The sequence below is a fragment of the Bidens hawaiensis genome, unplaced genomic scaffold (assembly GCF_021521415.1).
Source record: "Bidens hawaiensis isolate Kalapana, Puna unplaced genomic scaffold, B.hawaiensis_p1.1 tig00419364_1, whole genome shotgun sequence".
Lineage (NCBI taxonomy): Eukaryota > Viridiplantae > Streptophyta > Magnoliopsida > Asterales > Asteraceae > Bidens > Bidens hawaiensis.
Genome location: NW_027504835.1, coordinates 497,415 through 511,177, shown reverse-complemented (window position 1 = coordinate 511,177; position 13,763 = coordinate 497,415). Strand labels below are relative to the sequence as shown.

Below are 13,763 nucleotides of genomic sequence, written 5' to 3'. Positions count from 1 at the left end.
TCACAATTATAAACAAACTTTAGTGTTACATGGATGAAGGAAAACATGTTCAATTCTAGTGTTTTTGCACATACATAAGACCACCCCCATTGCCAAACTACCCACTAGTTTGTAGCACTATTCAACATTAAAACAAAAAGAAAAATCAATCAAAATGAGGTGAACCACTCGTGATGGCAAACTATAAGGCAAACAACTTCACCTTCACATGTCACTCATCCTATGGTTCTTTTTTTTATTTTATTTTTTCTTTTTTGTTTCTTCTTTTAAACTATTTATTTTAACATCAATATTGGTTTTTTCTAATAACTTTTATTAATTAAGTTTTTTAAAAATTCTAAAAACACATTCTTGTTCAGTTTTTTTTTGTGAACACATCGATATAAATTTTTTATAAGTTTGTAAAAAAAATTATTTTTAACCATTACCGATTTATATTATCTGCCACTTGTCAACTTTATATTGGTTCATAAGATTTTTTTAATAGAACTTATTATCTTGAAAATCTAGCATTATCTGATTATATAATTCATCATCCGACAATGTAATTTTAAATTTAATGCTACGATTGTAACTTTGTTATCTACTTTATTAAGTGTGTTAATGAATATAAATATTTTTTTTAAATATTTTTATATTAAATATATATTGTTTATTTTTAAATAAAGAAATTATTTTTTATATTTATAAACACTTTTAATAAAAAAACACAATAATTATTAATAAAAAACAATTATAAATTTTATATTTATTTAATAAAAAGTAATAAAGTTTGGTTTGCTAATGAGGATGGAAAGTTTGGTTTGATTGGATTGGGTTGATGGAAGAAAGAGAAATTAATTTTATAATTGAAGATTGGTTTGGGTTGGTTTGTGAATGGGGGTGGTCTAAGCATTTTTTTTTATAAACGGCAAACTACACTTCTTTGATACTACAACATCTTTCTTTCTAATTAACTCAATGTTCAAGTATTAAACCCGAGACTTTTTCACCCAAAAGCATTAGCCTCTATCATTGGGTCAATCACCCAACTGGCATACACACAAGAATGTGACTTTGAATTAGTTGATCACATATTCTTGAATACAATTGTCAAGTGTAAGATGCAAGCCTAGTTTTTATGGAACAATAAGAAAAGAAAATATTGTGTATTTATAAATTATAAATTATGTAAGATATATATTAAATAGTGCTTGCATGATAGGCAATATACAACTCATTGTTCTATGAAACACATCAAATGATATTCCTAGTGGCGCAAAAGCATTAGGGTCCAAAGAAAATGACACTTTATATATATTACTTATCAAATATCTGTCTGGTTGGAGAAATATCAAAGATTTGTGGAGCAGATAACTTCCACATAGATTGAGAAAATTGAAAATCTCAACAGCCAATCAGAATTGAGGCAAAGATTAAACAAGATGGACATGATTTAGCAATTTAACCAAAACCATCTCTATAAAGTTAGTCCACAAGTTCACACACTTTCATAACTCAAACAAACATTCCTATTCCTAAAACAAAATGGCTGCCTCAACCATGGCTCTCTCATCTGCTTTTGCCGGGCAAGCAGTGAAAGTTGCTCCATCCGGTTCCGAGCTTTTCGGAAATGGTCGGGTGTCCATGAAGAAGGCTACAGCCAAGCAGGTTGCATCTGGAAGCCCATGGTACGGCCCAGACCGTGTCAAGTACCTAGGCCCATTCTCTGGTGAGGCTCCCAGCTACCTTACTGGTGAATTCCCTGGTGACTATGGTTGGGACACTGCTGGGCTTTCAGCTGACCCCGAAACCTTTGCCAAGAACCGTGAACTTGAAGTGATCCACAGTAGGTGGGCTATGCTTGGAGCTCTAGGATGTGTATTCCCAGAGCTTCTAGCTAGAAACGGTGTCAAGTTCGGTGAAGCAGTCTGGTTCAAGGCTGGAGCCCAAATCTTTAGCGAGGGTGGGCTTGATTACTTGGGCAACCCAAGTTTGATTCATGCCCAGAGCATCTTAGCTATTTGGGCCACACAAGTTATCTTAATGGGTGCTGTTGAGGGTTACAGAATTGTTGGTGGGCCCCTCGGTGAGGTTGTCGACCCACTTTACCCTGGCGGTAGCTTCGACCCGTTGGGTCTTGCTGATGACCCAGAGGCTTTTGCTGAGCTTAAGGTGAAGGAGTTAAAGAATGGCCGGCTAGCCATGTTCTCGATGTTTGGGTTCTTTGTTCAAGCCATTGTGACCGGAAAGGGGCCATTGGAGAACCTAGCCGATCACCTTGCTGATCCTGTTGCTAACAACGCTTGGTCCTATGCTACAAACTTTGTCCCCGGAAAGTGAAGTCAGTAATGTTTGTGAGATTGTGTAGATGATTAATGATATTATGTTAAGGTCTGTTTGTGAGTCAATATGCAATGGTATATGGTTAAGTTTTTGGCAGCCTGCTTTTGCTAATTTCTTTTCTTCTTTTATATATTTTGAATCGTCTATTGAATATTTCGGATACTTTAGCACTTGAAGTTAATGATCAAAAAAGCAAATAAAAATTCTAATATAAAACGCTAAGAAAAATACTTGGATAAAATTTAGGATGACTCATTTAAATGCCGGGTCGTATTATAGTTGACATGTGTAATTAAACGAGTTGTATTTCGGTTAACATGTTTAACAGATCTAATTAAAAGACCAGACCACTAGCCCATTTTTGCCCTTTTAACCCTGTTTTTGCAACTCATCAAACCGCTTAACATGATTAAAACTTGATTGTTACACGCTAACCAGTCAACCTGCTTGACACATTTGGGCAAATGCATTTAAGGGGTTGTGCTCAGGCTACAACATATTATGTGGCTCGGGTTAGGATTGATGCTACTAAACAAATAAGTCACATCATTGATGGTCGCTTACTGATGTGGCAATCCCTCAATATTTAACAACGAAATAGTGATGGAATCTGCCTATTTTTTTTATTTAGCATGAAAGAAGCTCCCCCCCCCCCCCCTCTCTTTTCCCTTTAGACCAAGTTATAATATGACGCTAGCGAAAATGTTGGTAATTGTCGCGCTGCCGACCACCTGTTGGGGACAGTGAGACGGTTTTGGGATAGATATTGGTAATCCTAATATCATGCACTATTGGTAATTAGTTGTTTCCTGCTTCGGAACCAATATGGGTATGTGTCCATTAATTACCCATTAGGTATTGAGTATACTTGTTACTTTGTTAAATGTTACACGTTGAGATTCTCAAATAAATTTCTTACTATTTAAGCTTATATATTATTTTATCACTCTAAAAAATTTAGAAATATAAGAACTAAAAGTTACTGAATTATTAGTTTATTTTATACCAAGAACAAAAGAAAAGAAAATAACAAAAAAATTGTTACCAGTTTGGTTATCGTAAACGGGTGTGCATATATTAGTTAATTTGCTTGGGTTTCACCTATTATCATGCATGCTCCATACCCACAGAAATATTTAAAACTAATTTCACACATGGCTCCATACGCAAAACCTTGTGCCATTGCTCGTCGAATTCAAGTTCGATTGCCATCCCTACCACCACTGCCATCAACCATGTAAATAACATACAGGGCAAACAGGAAGACTTGTTTCGGTTTAGTCGGTTTTAACTCTTTATGAACAACCCTAATGAATACTGAACTCCAAAAGGAAATTGGTTAATGTTGTTAGTTGTTACAAATAAAAATTGAGTTTCAGACTTTTAATTCATATGGATGTATTCAATGAATTATAATAAATCAAGCAAATGAAATGTCAATTATATTTTAGAACCCATGTGAAAGCATGGGAGGTTCAAAACCGTTGTGATAAAAACAAAATGACAGCCTTTGTCCATTGTCAAGTTTCAAAGACTTGTGGAGCATAACACTTCCACCTATAGAGAGATCCACAAACAAAACTAGAATCTTTGTAGCCAATCAGATAAGAGTAAAAGATCAGACATGATAATTCATCTAACCAAAGTCATCATTATAAATATAGTCTACAAATTCACCCAATTTCATAACTTAAACCAAGTCTCCTACTAACACATTAATTATATATTTTCCAACAATGGCTGCCTCAACCATGGCTCTTTCATCTGCTTTTGCCGGGCAAGCAGTGAAAGTTGCTCCATCCGGTTCCGAGCTTTTCGGAAATGGTCGGGTTTCCATGAAGAAGGCTTCAGTCAAGCAGGTTGCATCTGGAAGCCCTTGGTACGGTCCTGACCGTGTCAAGTACCTCGGCCCATTCTCTGGTGAGGCTCCCAGCTACCTTACTGGTGAATTCCCTGGTGACTACGGTTGGGACACTGCTGGGCTTTCAGCTGACCCTGAAACATTTGCCAAGAACCGTGAGCTTGAAGTGATCCACAGCAGGTGGGCTATGCTTGGAGCTCTAGGATGTGTGTTCCCAGAGCTTCTAGCTAGAAACGGGGTCAAGTTCGGTGAGGCGGTCTGGTTTAAGGCTGGAGCCCAAATCTTTAGCGAGGGTGGGCTTGACTACTTGGGCAACCCAAGTTTGATTCATGCCCAGAGCATCTTAGCCATTTGGGCTACACAAGTCATCTTAATGGGTGCTGTTGAGGGTTACAGAATTGCTGGTGGACCCCTCGGTGAGGTTGTCGACCCACTTTACCCTGGCGGTAGCTTCGACCCATTGGGCCTTGCTGATGACCCAGAGGCCTTTGCGGAGTTGAAGGTTAAGGAACTAAAGAATGGCCGGCTAGCTATGTTCTCGATGTTCGGGTTCTTTGTTCAAGCCATTGTGACTGGAAAGGGACCATTGGAGAACCTAGCTGACCACCTTGCGGACCCTGTTGCCAACAATGCTTGGTCCTACGCCACAAACTTTGTCCCCGGAAAGTGAAGTTAATATGTATATATAAAAGAGTGTTAAGTTTCAAATATACATGATGCATATTTGTTTGTGAACAATTATTTTAAATATTGTATGGTTAAGTTTTGAGCACATTTGTTTTTGGAGCAAACTGAGTCTTTGAATATTCTACTAACGTTTTTTTTCTTTTCTTTATACACACAATTAACTAATTATTAACATTTTCTTTAGAACAACGACAGTGTATAGTATCATCGGGTGGTCGCAAGCCGACCCCGGTTTGGAACCCTTGAAAGTTTCTCCCGAATGGCATAACCCTTAGTTCTTGGGTCCTCTCCGCGTCCTCGAAGAAACTCTCTCCTTGTGCCACTTGACACAAGTTACTCTGTCATAAAAGTTGAAACCATATAGCATAACGCAAGCAAGATAAAATATGCGTTTTGTCTCGGATTGGAACCGCGAAAGAAGCCTATTTCTTATCTCCACCGCCATCATTATTAACAATTAAGTAAATAGTCTATCTTTGATTCCTTGTTGCCTTAAAAAACTCGTACTTTTCATATACTTTAATTAAAAAGTTTATATGTTTCTTCTCTTCCTCATTTTGTTTTCTTGAGAAGTCCTAAGTTGTCTCTGACTCTCTAATAAACCGTACTAATTTATATATTTAAGGACGGAAATAATAAAAAATCAACATACTTTTTTTATTATTTCTCATAAAAGTTCACGTTAAAGTTCTTCTACATGTTAAATTTGAAAAAAAAATGCCATGACCTATAGAAACCTTTTTTTGGCTTATATGGCATGCAAGAAGTTTGTTGAGTAAAAGTATTGGCTTATGTTCGTTTTACATTTTGTCTTAGTTAAAAATTTAAGAATTTTCTGACTATTTTAATTTTAAATAGCAAAACAAATATTATTTTGCTTCAAACTGAGATTTTTGTCTACTAAATTATTTATAAACATCTAACAATTAGAAAGGATTTGAAAAAAGCATAAGACCTTCCGCATTAAAGCCATCCACGGCTTACGTGGGGGAGATTTGTGAGAAGGATGGAAAAAAACAAGTATTGTGTAGGTTGCGGTGGAGGCCATCCATTCTTAAAGATCCTTCCTCATGGATGGTGAAGAATGGAGGTTGGTGGGTCTCCAATGTTGGTAATGTAGAAATTATGAGATGGTTTGTGGGAAGAATGAAAATGTTATTGTTGTAGTAAAAAGTGTGTGTAAAAAGAATGAATGAAAAACTGATATGACATGCTGACTAGGCTGTTTGTAAAAAAATTGTCCTGAGCTAATGAAGACGGTCTAACAAAAACCACATCACAAAAAGTGTAAAAAGAATAAAAACCAGCAATAAAATTTGTTTACGTGCCTATTTTTTTCACATAAGCAAAAAATAACAAAAATAAAAAAATAAAAATGTTTTTATAAGTTATATCATTTTTTTGTTCACATTTAACATGTCGAGGACGAGGGACTTTAATATACGAAAAAAATTTTAAAAAAGAGAATAATTTTGTAGAAAAATATATAGAAAATATGCCTATTTTAATAGTATTTGCCGTTAATCATAGTATTCTAACTCTCATGCTTATAGAACATTTCATGTCATACAAAATACCTTGTTAGATCATACTTATGATAACACCAATCAAAAACTTTCATTTGAGAATAGAAATTAAATTTTCATTAATTTAAACATCACTATTACATACCCAAAACATAACCTTTAAAGTGATACATTATTCTCACGTAACAAATGCCTCATATTAACATATTGCTTTCATTAGTTTTCAAGTATAATTTTTAAAAAACACGTACGATTAACTTACTCTCATTGGTTGATAGTGCATTGGTGGGTATCTTCCGATTAGAAAATTAAAAAAAAAATTGAAAAACCGTTCCATCACTATTATTTATTTTTATTTATTGACATTAAATGATTTATTTATTATATTAATAGCAACATACAGTAAACCTTATCATTAATAACTTTCTTTGAAAAGTTGCCAAAAATATTAATAGATTTTATTTTATTTTTTACTCCTTTATCTTATTTTAATATGTTTTTTATTTACAAAAACTTTCATAATTGTCATTTCTTATATCGACTAAAAGAATCATTAATGATTGCCCGGTATTAATTTTTACTGTATAGCAATAACAACATAATTATAAACTGTCTAAAAGTCTGTGTTTGTATTTTATAAAGAATTTATTTTATCTTTATAAGAAATCAAATATTAAATTAGTTTCAAAAATCTGGAAAAAAAAAAGAAATGAAATTCATTAAATTACTTGAAAGGCTTATCTATTTTTCACCAAACCAACAAGATGTTAAAATCTAAGAGACACATAATCCGTTCCACTACTTTAATTATTATCTTGTATATAATATGTATAAAAGTGCCATTATATGTTGGGGCATGCCCTTATATATGTATCTTTTGTAACTGTGAAGTAATACTTTTCATACAAAGTTTTTTTAAAAAAGCATCAAATACACTAAAAGCATTACCATATGTGTTTCGAAAATTAATAACAATAACAATGACAATAAAAAAAACATGTTAGTGTAATTTGAGAACTCTAATATTGTTTAAAAAAAACAGAGACAAGGGAAAAAAAAGAGGGGGGGGGGGTGGACACTTTAGCTTTTCAAGGTTTAAAAATTTATTCAAATTAAAAAATATATATTATTTTTTAAACTAAAGTTCAAAGACTTCATACGTTTTTTCTAACAGCCCATTTTATAATTCAACTGCCAAACACTAGCAATGGCTAGACTTCCAATAAATTGTTATTTAAAAAAAAAGGATCCACTTATAATAAAGAGGCAGATAAGCGGACAACAAACTGCGTCGCCATCCCCTTTTGAATGGCAAACCGATCCTACTGAAAATAAAATTATCGTTCTTTGGCGTCGTTGAGTTACTGTGCACGACCCGCTGAACTCTTTTTAGAAACGTAGCAGCATCGGGAGCAAGCGACCCAAATGTATCAAAAACAAAAGGAATGAAGGCGTGTTGATTCTCCACACACGCCTTCTCGTGCTTAGCAATTTTTCCTGCTTCTGCCTTTAACACGGCCTGCCTAGCAACAAACCCGGTGTCCCTAAGCCCGACAAGAGGGGACACCCCAGTAAGGTCCACACAAGCATGCTTCCCCCCGGCCCATCCAAACACAAGAATGTTCGCTGGTCGGAGAGTAGACCTTCCTTCCCACGGATCCGACAAGAAATTCACAGGAGCCTCTTTTCTTGCCGAGATTCCCGCTCGTTTTAACACGTCAAAAAGGACATCCCTGACCAAATCATGTCTATATTTAAATCCCGGGAGTTCTTTGCAATGAACCGCATGTTCACCAAAATTGTCTAAACACGCCTTACGACAAACCGGGCAGGGCTCATCAACTGAGAACAGGGGGATCATTAACCAATATTTAAGAATGACTCGGTACTCCACTGCTGACATTTGCTGGCCTAACCCTTCGATGGGGGTGACAGTCAAAAAGTCTTGAGCATGAGGAGCCTGAAGACATTCTAATACCGCTCTCTGACGAGAGGACATGCCAAACTTTTCTCCCAAACTTTGGACGGTTTTACTATAAAAGGCACTCGCCAAAGCATTTTGGGCTTTAGGGGGGGCGGTGTCCTTATTAGCGAACCAGCCAAGATCAAGATATAGCTAATAGGATGGACGCCGTAAGGTCAAAAATTTGAATTCGATCCAAACCGGGTTTTATCATATTGTGTCTTTAGGCGGTGGGAGATTATGGCTTTGACTACCTAGTGCTATCAGCGATCGCAACATATGAGGTCGCATTTTACCATTGAATCACCCGGGTAATCAGGCTTTATCAGTTGATCGTTAAAAGAAACGAAAATGCCGCCCACAAGAATGATACTTAGATTCTTAAAAAATAATTAATCACGTACAAACAATATATTTTTTCTAAAAAATATATATATTCATTCACGGACGTATATAAGTGTATAACAGACGGACCGTAACATTCCAAAAGTCGACGTTACGTCCACTTTAAATACAAAAATTCAACACACCCGATTATTATTATTATTATTATTATTATTATTATTATTTATTTACATAAGTTCAGTGTATAAGTATATTCAACCATAACATAAGTGCATAGCATCCATTTACATTCAAGTAACCGCTGCCGTAAACCGCCATGACCACCGTTACTCCTCCCCGATTCTTCACCGTCATATTTTTCTTCTTCATCATCTCCGGTACCGAAACATTAATAATATTATTTCCTTAATTAGTTGCTTTTTGGTTATTATCACTATGATCATCGTGTTAATTATTTTATTATTAATTTGCAGGTGTTGTGTTGAAGATCGCCAAAGCACAAGCACCCGGGCAGGTACAATTCATATTTAACTAAAACAGTAGCGGACCCAGAAATTTTCTCATAGAAAAATCGGGATTTTTACATACATTTATTTATTTTATTTTTTAAATTGTTAACGTAAAATAAAAAAGAAAGAAAGAGAAAAAGATTTTAGAGTTTTTTGAGCCTAGCGTCTTAGCGTAAGCAGCCTTTTTGTGCACTGCGATAATAATATTAAAATAAAGATTTTTCCATCAAACTCTTGTGACCCTGTCAATAACTTACGATTAACTTATATTCGCACTTTTGTTTGTTTCTTTTGGTTTTTTGACGAATAAAATGGCCATTTTAGGGAGCTTGGTGTGTAGCAAAGCCGTCAACATCCGATGAAGAACTACAAAACAACATCGCGTACGCGTGCACATATATCGACTGTAAAATAATTCGACCCGGAGGCGCGTGTTTTGAGGCGCAAAAGCTCGTCAACAGAGCTTCGGTTGTTATGAATCTTTATTACCAGACTTATGGAAGAAATTATTGGAATTGCGACTTTAAGGGGTCTGGAATCATTGCTGTAACTGACCCGAGTATGTTACTGTTTTCATGATAGAACGTGTTTCGATCATTTCGGTTAATGATTGTGGCGTTTTATTTTTTTCGGTTATGTGCAGGTTATGGTGATTGCAAATACTCGTTCAGGCAGTAGTGTAGCGCGTCTGGTTCATGTTACGCGCTTTGATGATTTTGTTTGTGAGGTTTAAGGAATAAAGTTAAAGAAGTTTTTATGTTTGTTTGTGTTAGAATTTGTAATTTATGAATGGATTTCATGAGGGTATAAGCATACCTATGATTTGTGTCATTGGTTATTTGTTGACTAACCACCATCAAGGGGAAATTCATAGGATTTTCATGACATAGGCTTGCTCTTTGAATGAGATGCTTTATGCATAGTATCTTTGGGTGTCAATCGTCTCGGGTTGACAGGTTGAATACTAGCATATTTTTTATTCATATCAAAGATATCAGGTCTTGTCTGGTCCAGGTTCGGTATGCCAAAATGTGAAATGTTTAGCCAAAAGTTAAATTCGATCATGGCCCGACACAAGACCGAGTCATCCTTAATAAGTTGGTTAGCCTAAACAAGTCTACCCGACCACAATCAACACCATTTATTAAATAGTTAAACAAGTCAACCCAAATACAACATGTTTAATAGGCGTCACGTTTATCTAATTAACAAACCATTTATCAGTATAATAACACAACATATTGTTCATACCAAGTAAAAACATTATAATCCAAATGACAACCCAAACCAGGGTTCAAACTCCCAATAAACATCAATTTATTAACATTATTATTATTATTATTATTATTATTATTATTATTATTCAATCTTTATGGCACTGCATCTTCAATCCTTCAAATTCTCCACACCCGCTTTCTGCAGTTCTACTTTAACCGAGTTAAGATACTTAACCACCTCATCAATAACCGCAACTGTACTCATTCGGTTCCCACCCGGCACAATTCCTCGTAAAGAATTCACCATCTTCCTTATTTTATCGCGCTTTCCTTCGCAACTACCGCGTGACTTGTGAGAGAACGAGCATAAGCCGAGCTTCGTTTTCTTCAAGTTCTTCAACGAACAAGAATCCGCAGTGTCATTATCATCATTTCCGTGTGTCGTTCGTGCAGTACTAACCTCCTCGTCTTCACATTCTTCCTCTTCAAAACTTAATAAAAAGTCGATATCCGCTGAATTTTCTTTCATAACCGAGTGAGCTTCTTTAGGGGCATTTTCGTCATTTCGTACAATCACGTTAGAGTGATCAAATTTAGGAGCCATTGCTGGATAGTGCATAAATTGACTGCGGTTATCGGTCCGATCAAAGATGACGAAATTTCTCGGGCAAATCTTCGAGGGTTGAAAGTCAACATGTTGACTGAAGAATGTTGACCCGATTGGTGGATACCGGATGTTTCCACTGCCCACTTGATCGAGAAGTGGGAGTTTTGTATTTTGGAGAAACGGGTGTCGGTCACTATGCATTTGAGTTGTGGGTTCCAACAAATGCGCGTTTTCGGGGTGTGATTAAAATTTAAATTATAATATATATATATATATATATATATATAAAGTCAATGAAAGAGCAAATGGTGCTCTTAAGTTATTTCCATGTTTTCGTGTACGGTTTATAGTTCAAATTATCAGTAACTACCAGAAGTGGGAAGCCAACGGACAATATATTTACCGTCTAGTAATCGAATAATAAGTGAGGTGACAACTGCTAGTTAACAGACTACGTAATAGGTTTAAGCAACTGACGGAAATATTCAGCCTGTAAGGAAAACGGTATACAAAAGAATAATTAACTGAAATGTCCAAAATTACTAATAATTATAGAACATTGTTTTCAATTTGTCCAATTTTATAACTATAATGTGTTGGATATGATTACAAAAAAAACTATATAACAATGATTACAATCTAATTTAAGTAATCAGAATGACCTAAGACATTGTATGCCTTAAATACACAAAGAACTAGAACTTTCAACTAGTTTGACCCGGTTTATTAAAAAGCAATTTCAACCCGTTCCAAGATTGAATATATGATCTTAAATAAAGTATATGCCATTGTGTGTTAGGTAGGTACACTAGACATCCCTAATGTAATCATTTGTTACAAAATACATCATTTACACTAACAATCGTAATATTTTTTCGTTAAATACAGGCATGTGAGTTGCAAATGAGGGTAATGTAGTTTGTAATAAACTGATTACATTAGGGATGTTTAATGTAGCCAGTAAGCATTAAGAACCTAGCGCGCAATGTGGTATATACATACATACCGAAATTTGTAATTTGCTCATTCAGATAATTGAAATAAATCATAACTAAAAGAACCAACATAAGAACTTACCTGACAAACTTGCATCAAATTATAGTAAGCAATGATCCCAACACTCATTTTAATCTTCCCAACTTCTTCCAAATCCCGAATTATATTTAGCGCAACACCAATGAACATTCTCAATCCTACCCCAAGACTAAAGAAAGCAAATTATCTTCCCCTAAAAATAAATAAAAAGCACATTTTTTTTTGCAATTAGGACATTGTGAAACCACAAACATATCGAAACACAAAACAAAGATTCATAGTACGCATCTCGCCAAACAAATAATATTACACAATGACACGAAAGAACACCACCAAACACTTTTTCAAAATCCAACCCATATGATAAGTTGATCTAAACACCTCAACCTGTAACAACACAAACAATATCACAATTAGTTCAAAACCATATGGAGAACATAAAACACGTGATTTCGTTAGTTACATACTACGCTCGTTCATTAGATCAAGGATAAAGGTGTAAACGAGACGACCCAAGCCCGAGCTTCGCTTGCCTTGACTTACCTCAAGCCCGAGCCCATGAGTCATTTTTCAATGCTTGAGCTCGGCTTATTTATTATTTATTAATTTAAATAAACTTAAAACTAATTTTATATATTTTGAGGAAACCCATAAACGAGCTCATGTGCAGTATGAAATAATACATAAAGTACAAAATAGTTAAAACTTAACTCGATAACTATCAACTCAAACATATTAAAATTTAAACAAATCATGTGAATTTAATGAAACATAAGACAGAAATCGAAACAAACAAGTTTAACTAAACAAATTTAAGACGTACCCAGATTAAGATTTTACTGAATGAAGAGATCTGAAACGTGACAAATAAAATAAAAGATGTTTGAAATAATAAAGATTAAAGATGTAGAAGTGAAAACAGACAGGAAGGTTGTGGTTTGTTGGAGATAGTGAGGAAGGAGTGAATATGGGCCGTTGGATGAAAGGACGCTTTAAGCCTATTGCGGTGGATTGGGATATGTAGAGCATGCGTGAGGACAACTGGGTCCCACGGGGTTTGACAAAATAACCAAATCTTATTATTTTTAATCTCTGATGTTAAAAGTAAAGATGAGACTCAGAACCGATCCTACTGTTAAAAATTATTTCGCGTTCTAGACAGGGCCGGACTAGTGGTGTCTGGTCCCGTGATGAGTAATGACATTGGACCTTTAAAGGGGGTTGATTGTATATCCCACATCAGTTAGAGAGAATAATGAAACTTCTTTTTTATAAGACAGAGTTTAGTGGGGATTTAAATCCTCAACTTTGGGGCGATTTTATGCGATAACACCCCAGCCCGCGGTGGTAAGTGGGGCGATAGGGGGGGGGGGACATGAACTTGTCACAGTGAATGTTGGAAAAATATTACTATTTTATTAAATGGGCCAATGACAACTGTTGGGTGAAGATTTTTGGCCTATAACACCACTACACTTCTCAAATGAAAGTCAAGCCTCTGCAAACGTGGCGCCATGTGTCGAAAACCGCCTTCATTTTATAGCATTCCACTACACATAGCCTAATGTGGTTTGTTCCTAGCCCTGACATGACGTGTTTTAAATCCGTTGACGATTGATTCGTCTTAGTCAAAGCAGACACTATTATGGTTCGGTTATGCTGAGCTGTTATAATTAACCTTTAAAATT

General features: G+C 35.4%; 3 protein-coding genes and 1 long non-coding RNA gene across 4 annotated transcripts; 3 read left to right on the top strand and 1 right to left on the bottom strand.

Annotated features, from left to right (window-relative positions):
* The first annotated feature begins 1,465 nt into the window (after nucleotides 1-1,465).
* LOC143608328 (chlorophyll a-b binding protein 21, chloroplastic-like) lies at nucleotides 1,466-2,478 on the top strand. The gene has a single exon (XM_077083387.1). It carries the CDS (start codon nucleotides 1,528-1,530, stop codon nucleotides 2,320-2,322), a length of 795 nt encoding a protein of 264 aa, XP_076939502.1. The 5' UTR covers nucleotides 1,466-1,527; the 3' UTR covers nucleotides 2,323-2,478.
* Nucleotides 2,479-4,000: 1,522 nt separating this feature from the next.
* Nucleotides 4,001-4,977, top strand: LOC143608329 (chlorophyll a-b binding protein 21, chloroplastic-like). Its single transcript, XM_077083388.1, has one exon. It carries the CDS (start codon nucleotides 4,062-4,064, stop codon nucleotides 4,854-4,856), a length of 795 nt encoding a protein of 264 aa, XP_076939503.1. The 5' UTR covers nucleotides 4,001-4,061; the 3' UTR covers nucleotides 4,857-4,977.
* Nucleotides 4,978-8,956: 3,979 nt separating this feature from the next.
* On the top strand, nucleotides 8,957-10,120 carry LOC143608358 (uncharacterized). The gene is made up of 3 exons (XR_013149242.1): nucleotides 8,957-9,221; nucleotides 9,541-9,775; nucleotides 9,860-10,120. It is a non-coding gene; the product is annotated as an uncharacterized LOC143608358 (long non-coding RNA).
* Nucleotides 10,121-10,583: 463 nt separating this feature from the next.
* On the bottom strand, nucleotides 10,584-12,279 carry LOC143608345 (transcription factor bHLH144-like). Its single transcript, XM_077083400.1, has 2 exons — nucleotides 12,118-12,279; nucleotides 10,584-11,530 (listed from the first exon to the last, which is right to left on the bottom strand). Exon 2 carries the CDS (start codon nucleotides 11,239-11,241, stop codon nucleotides 10,603-10,605), a length of 639 nt encoding a protein of 212 aa, XP_076939515.1. The 5' UTR covers nucleotides 11,242-11,530; nucleotides 12,118-12,279; the 3' UTR covers nucleotides 10,584-10,602.
* Between the last annotated feature and the right edge of the window lie 1,484 nt (nucleotides 12,280-13,763).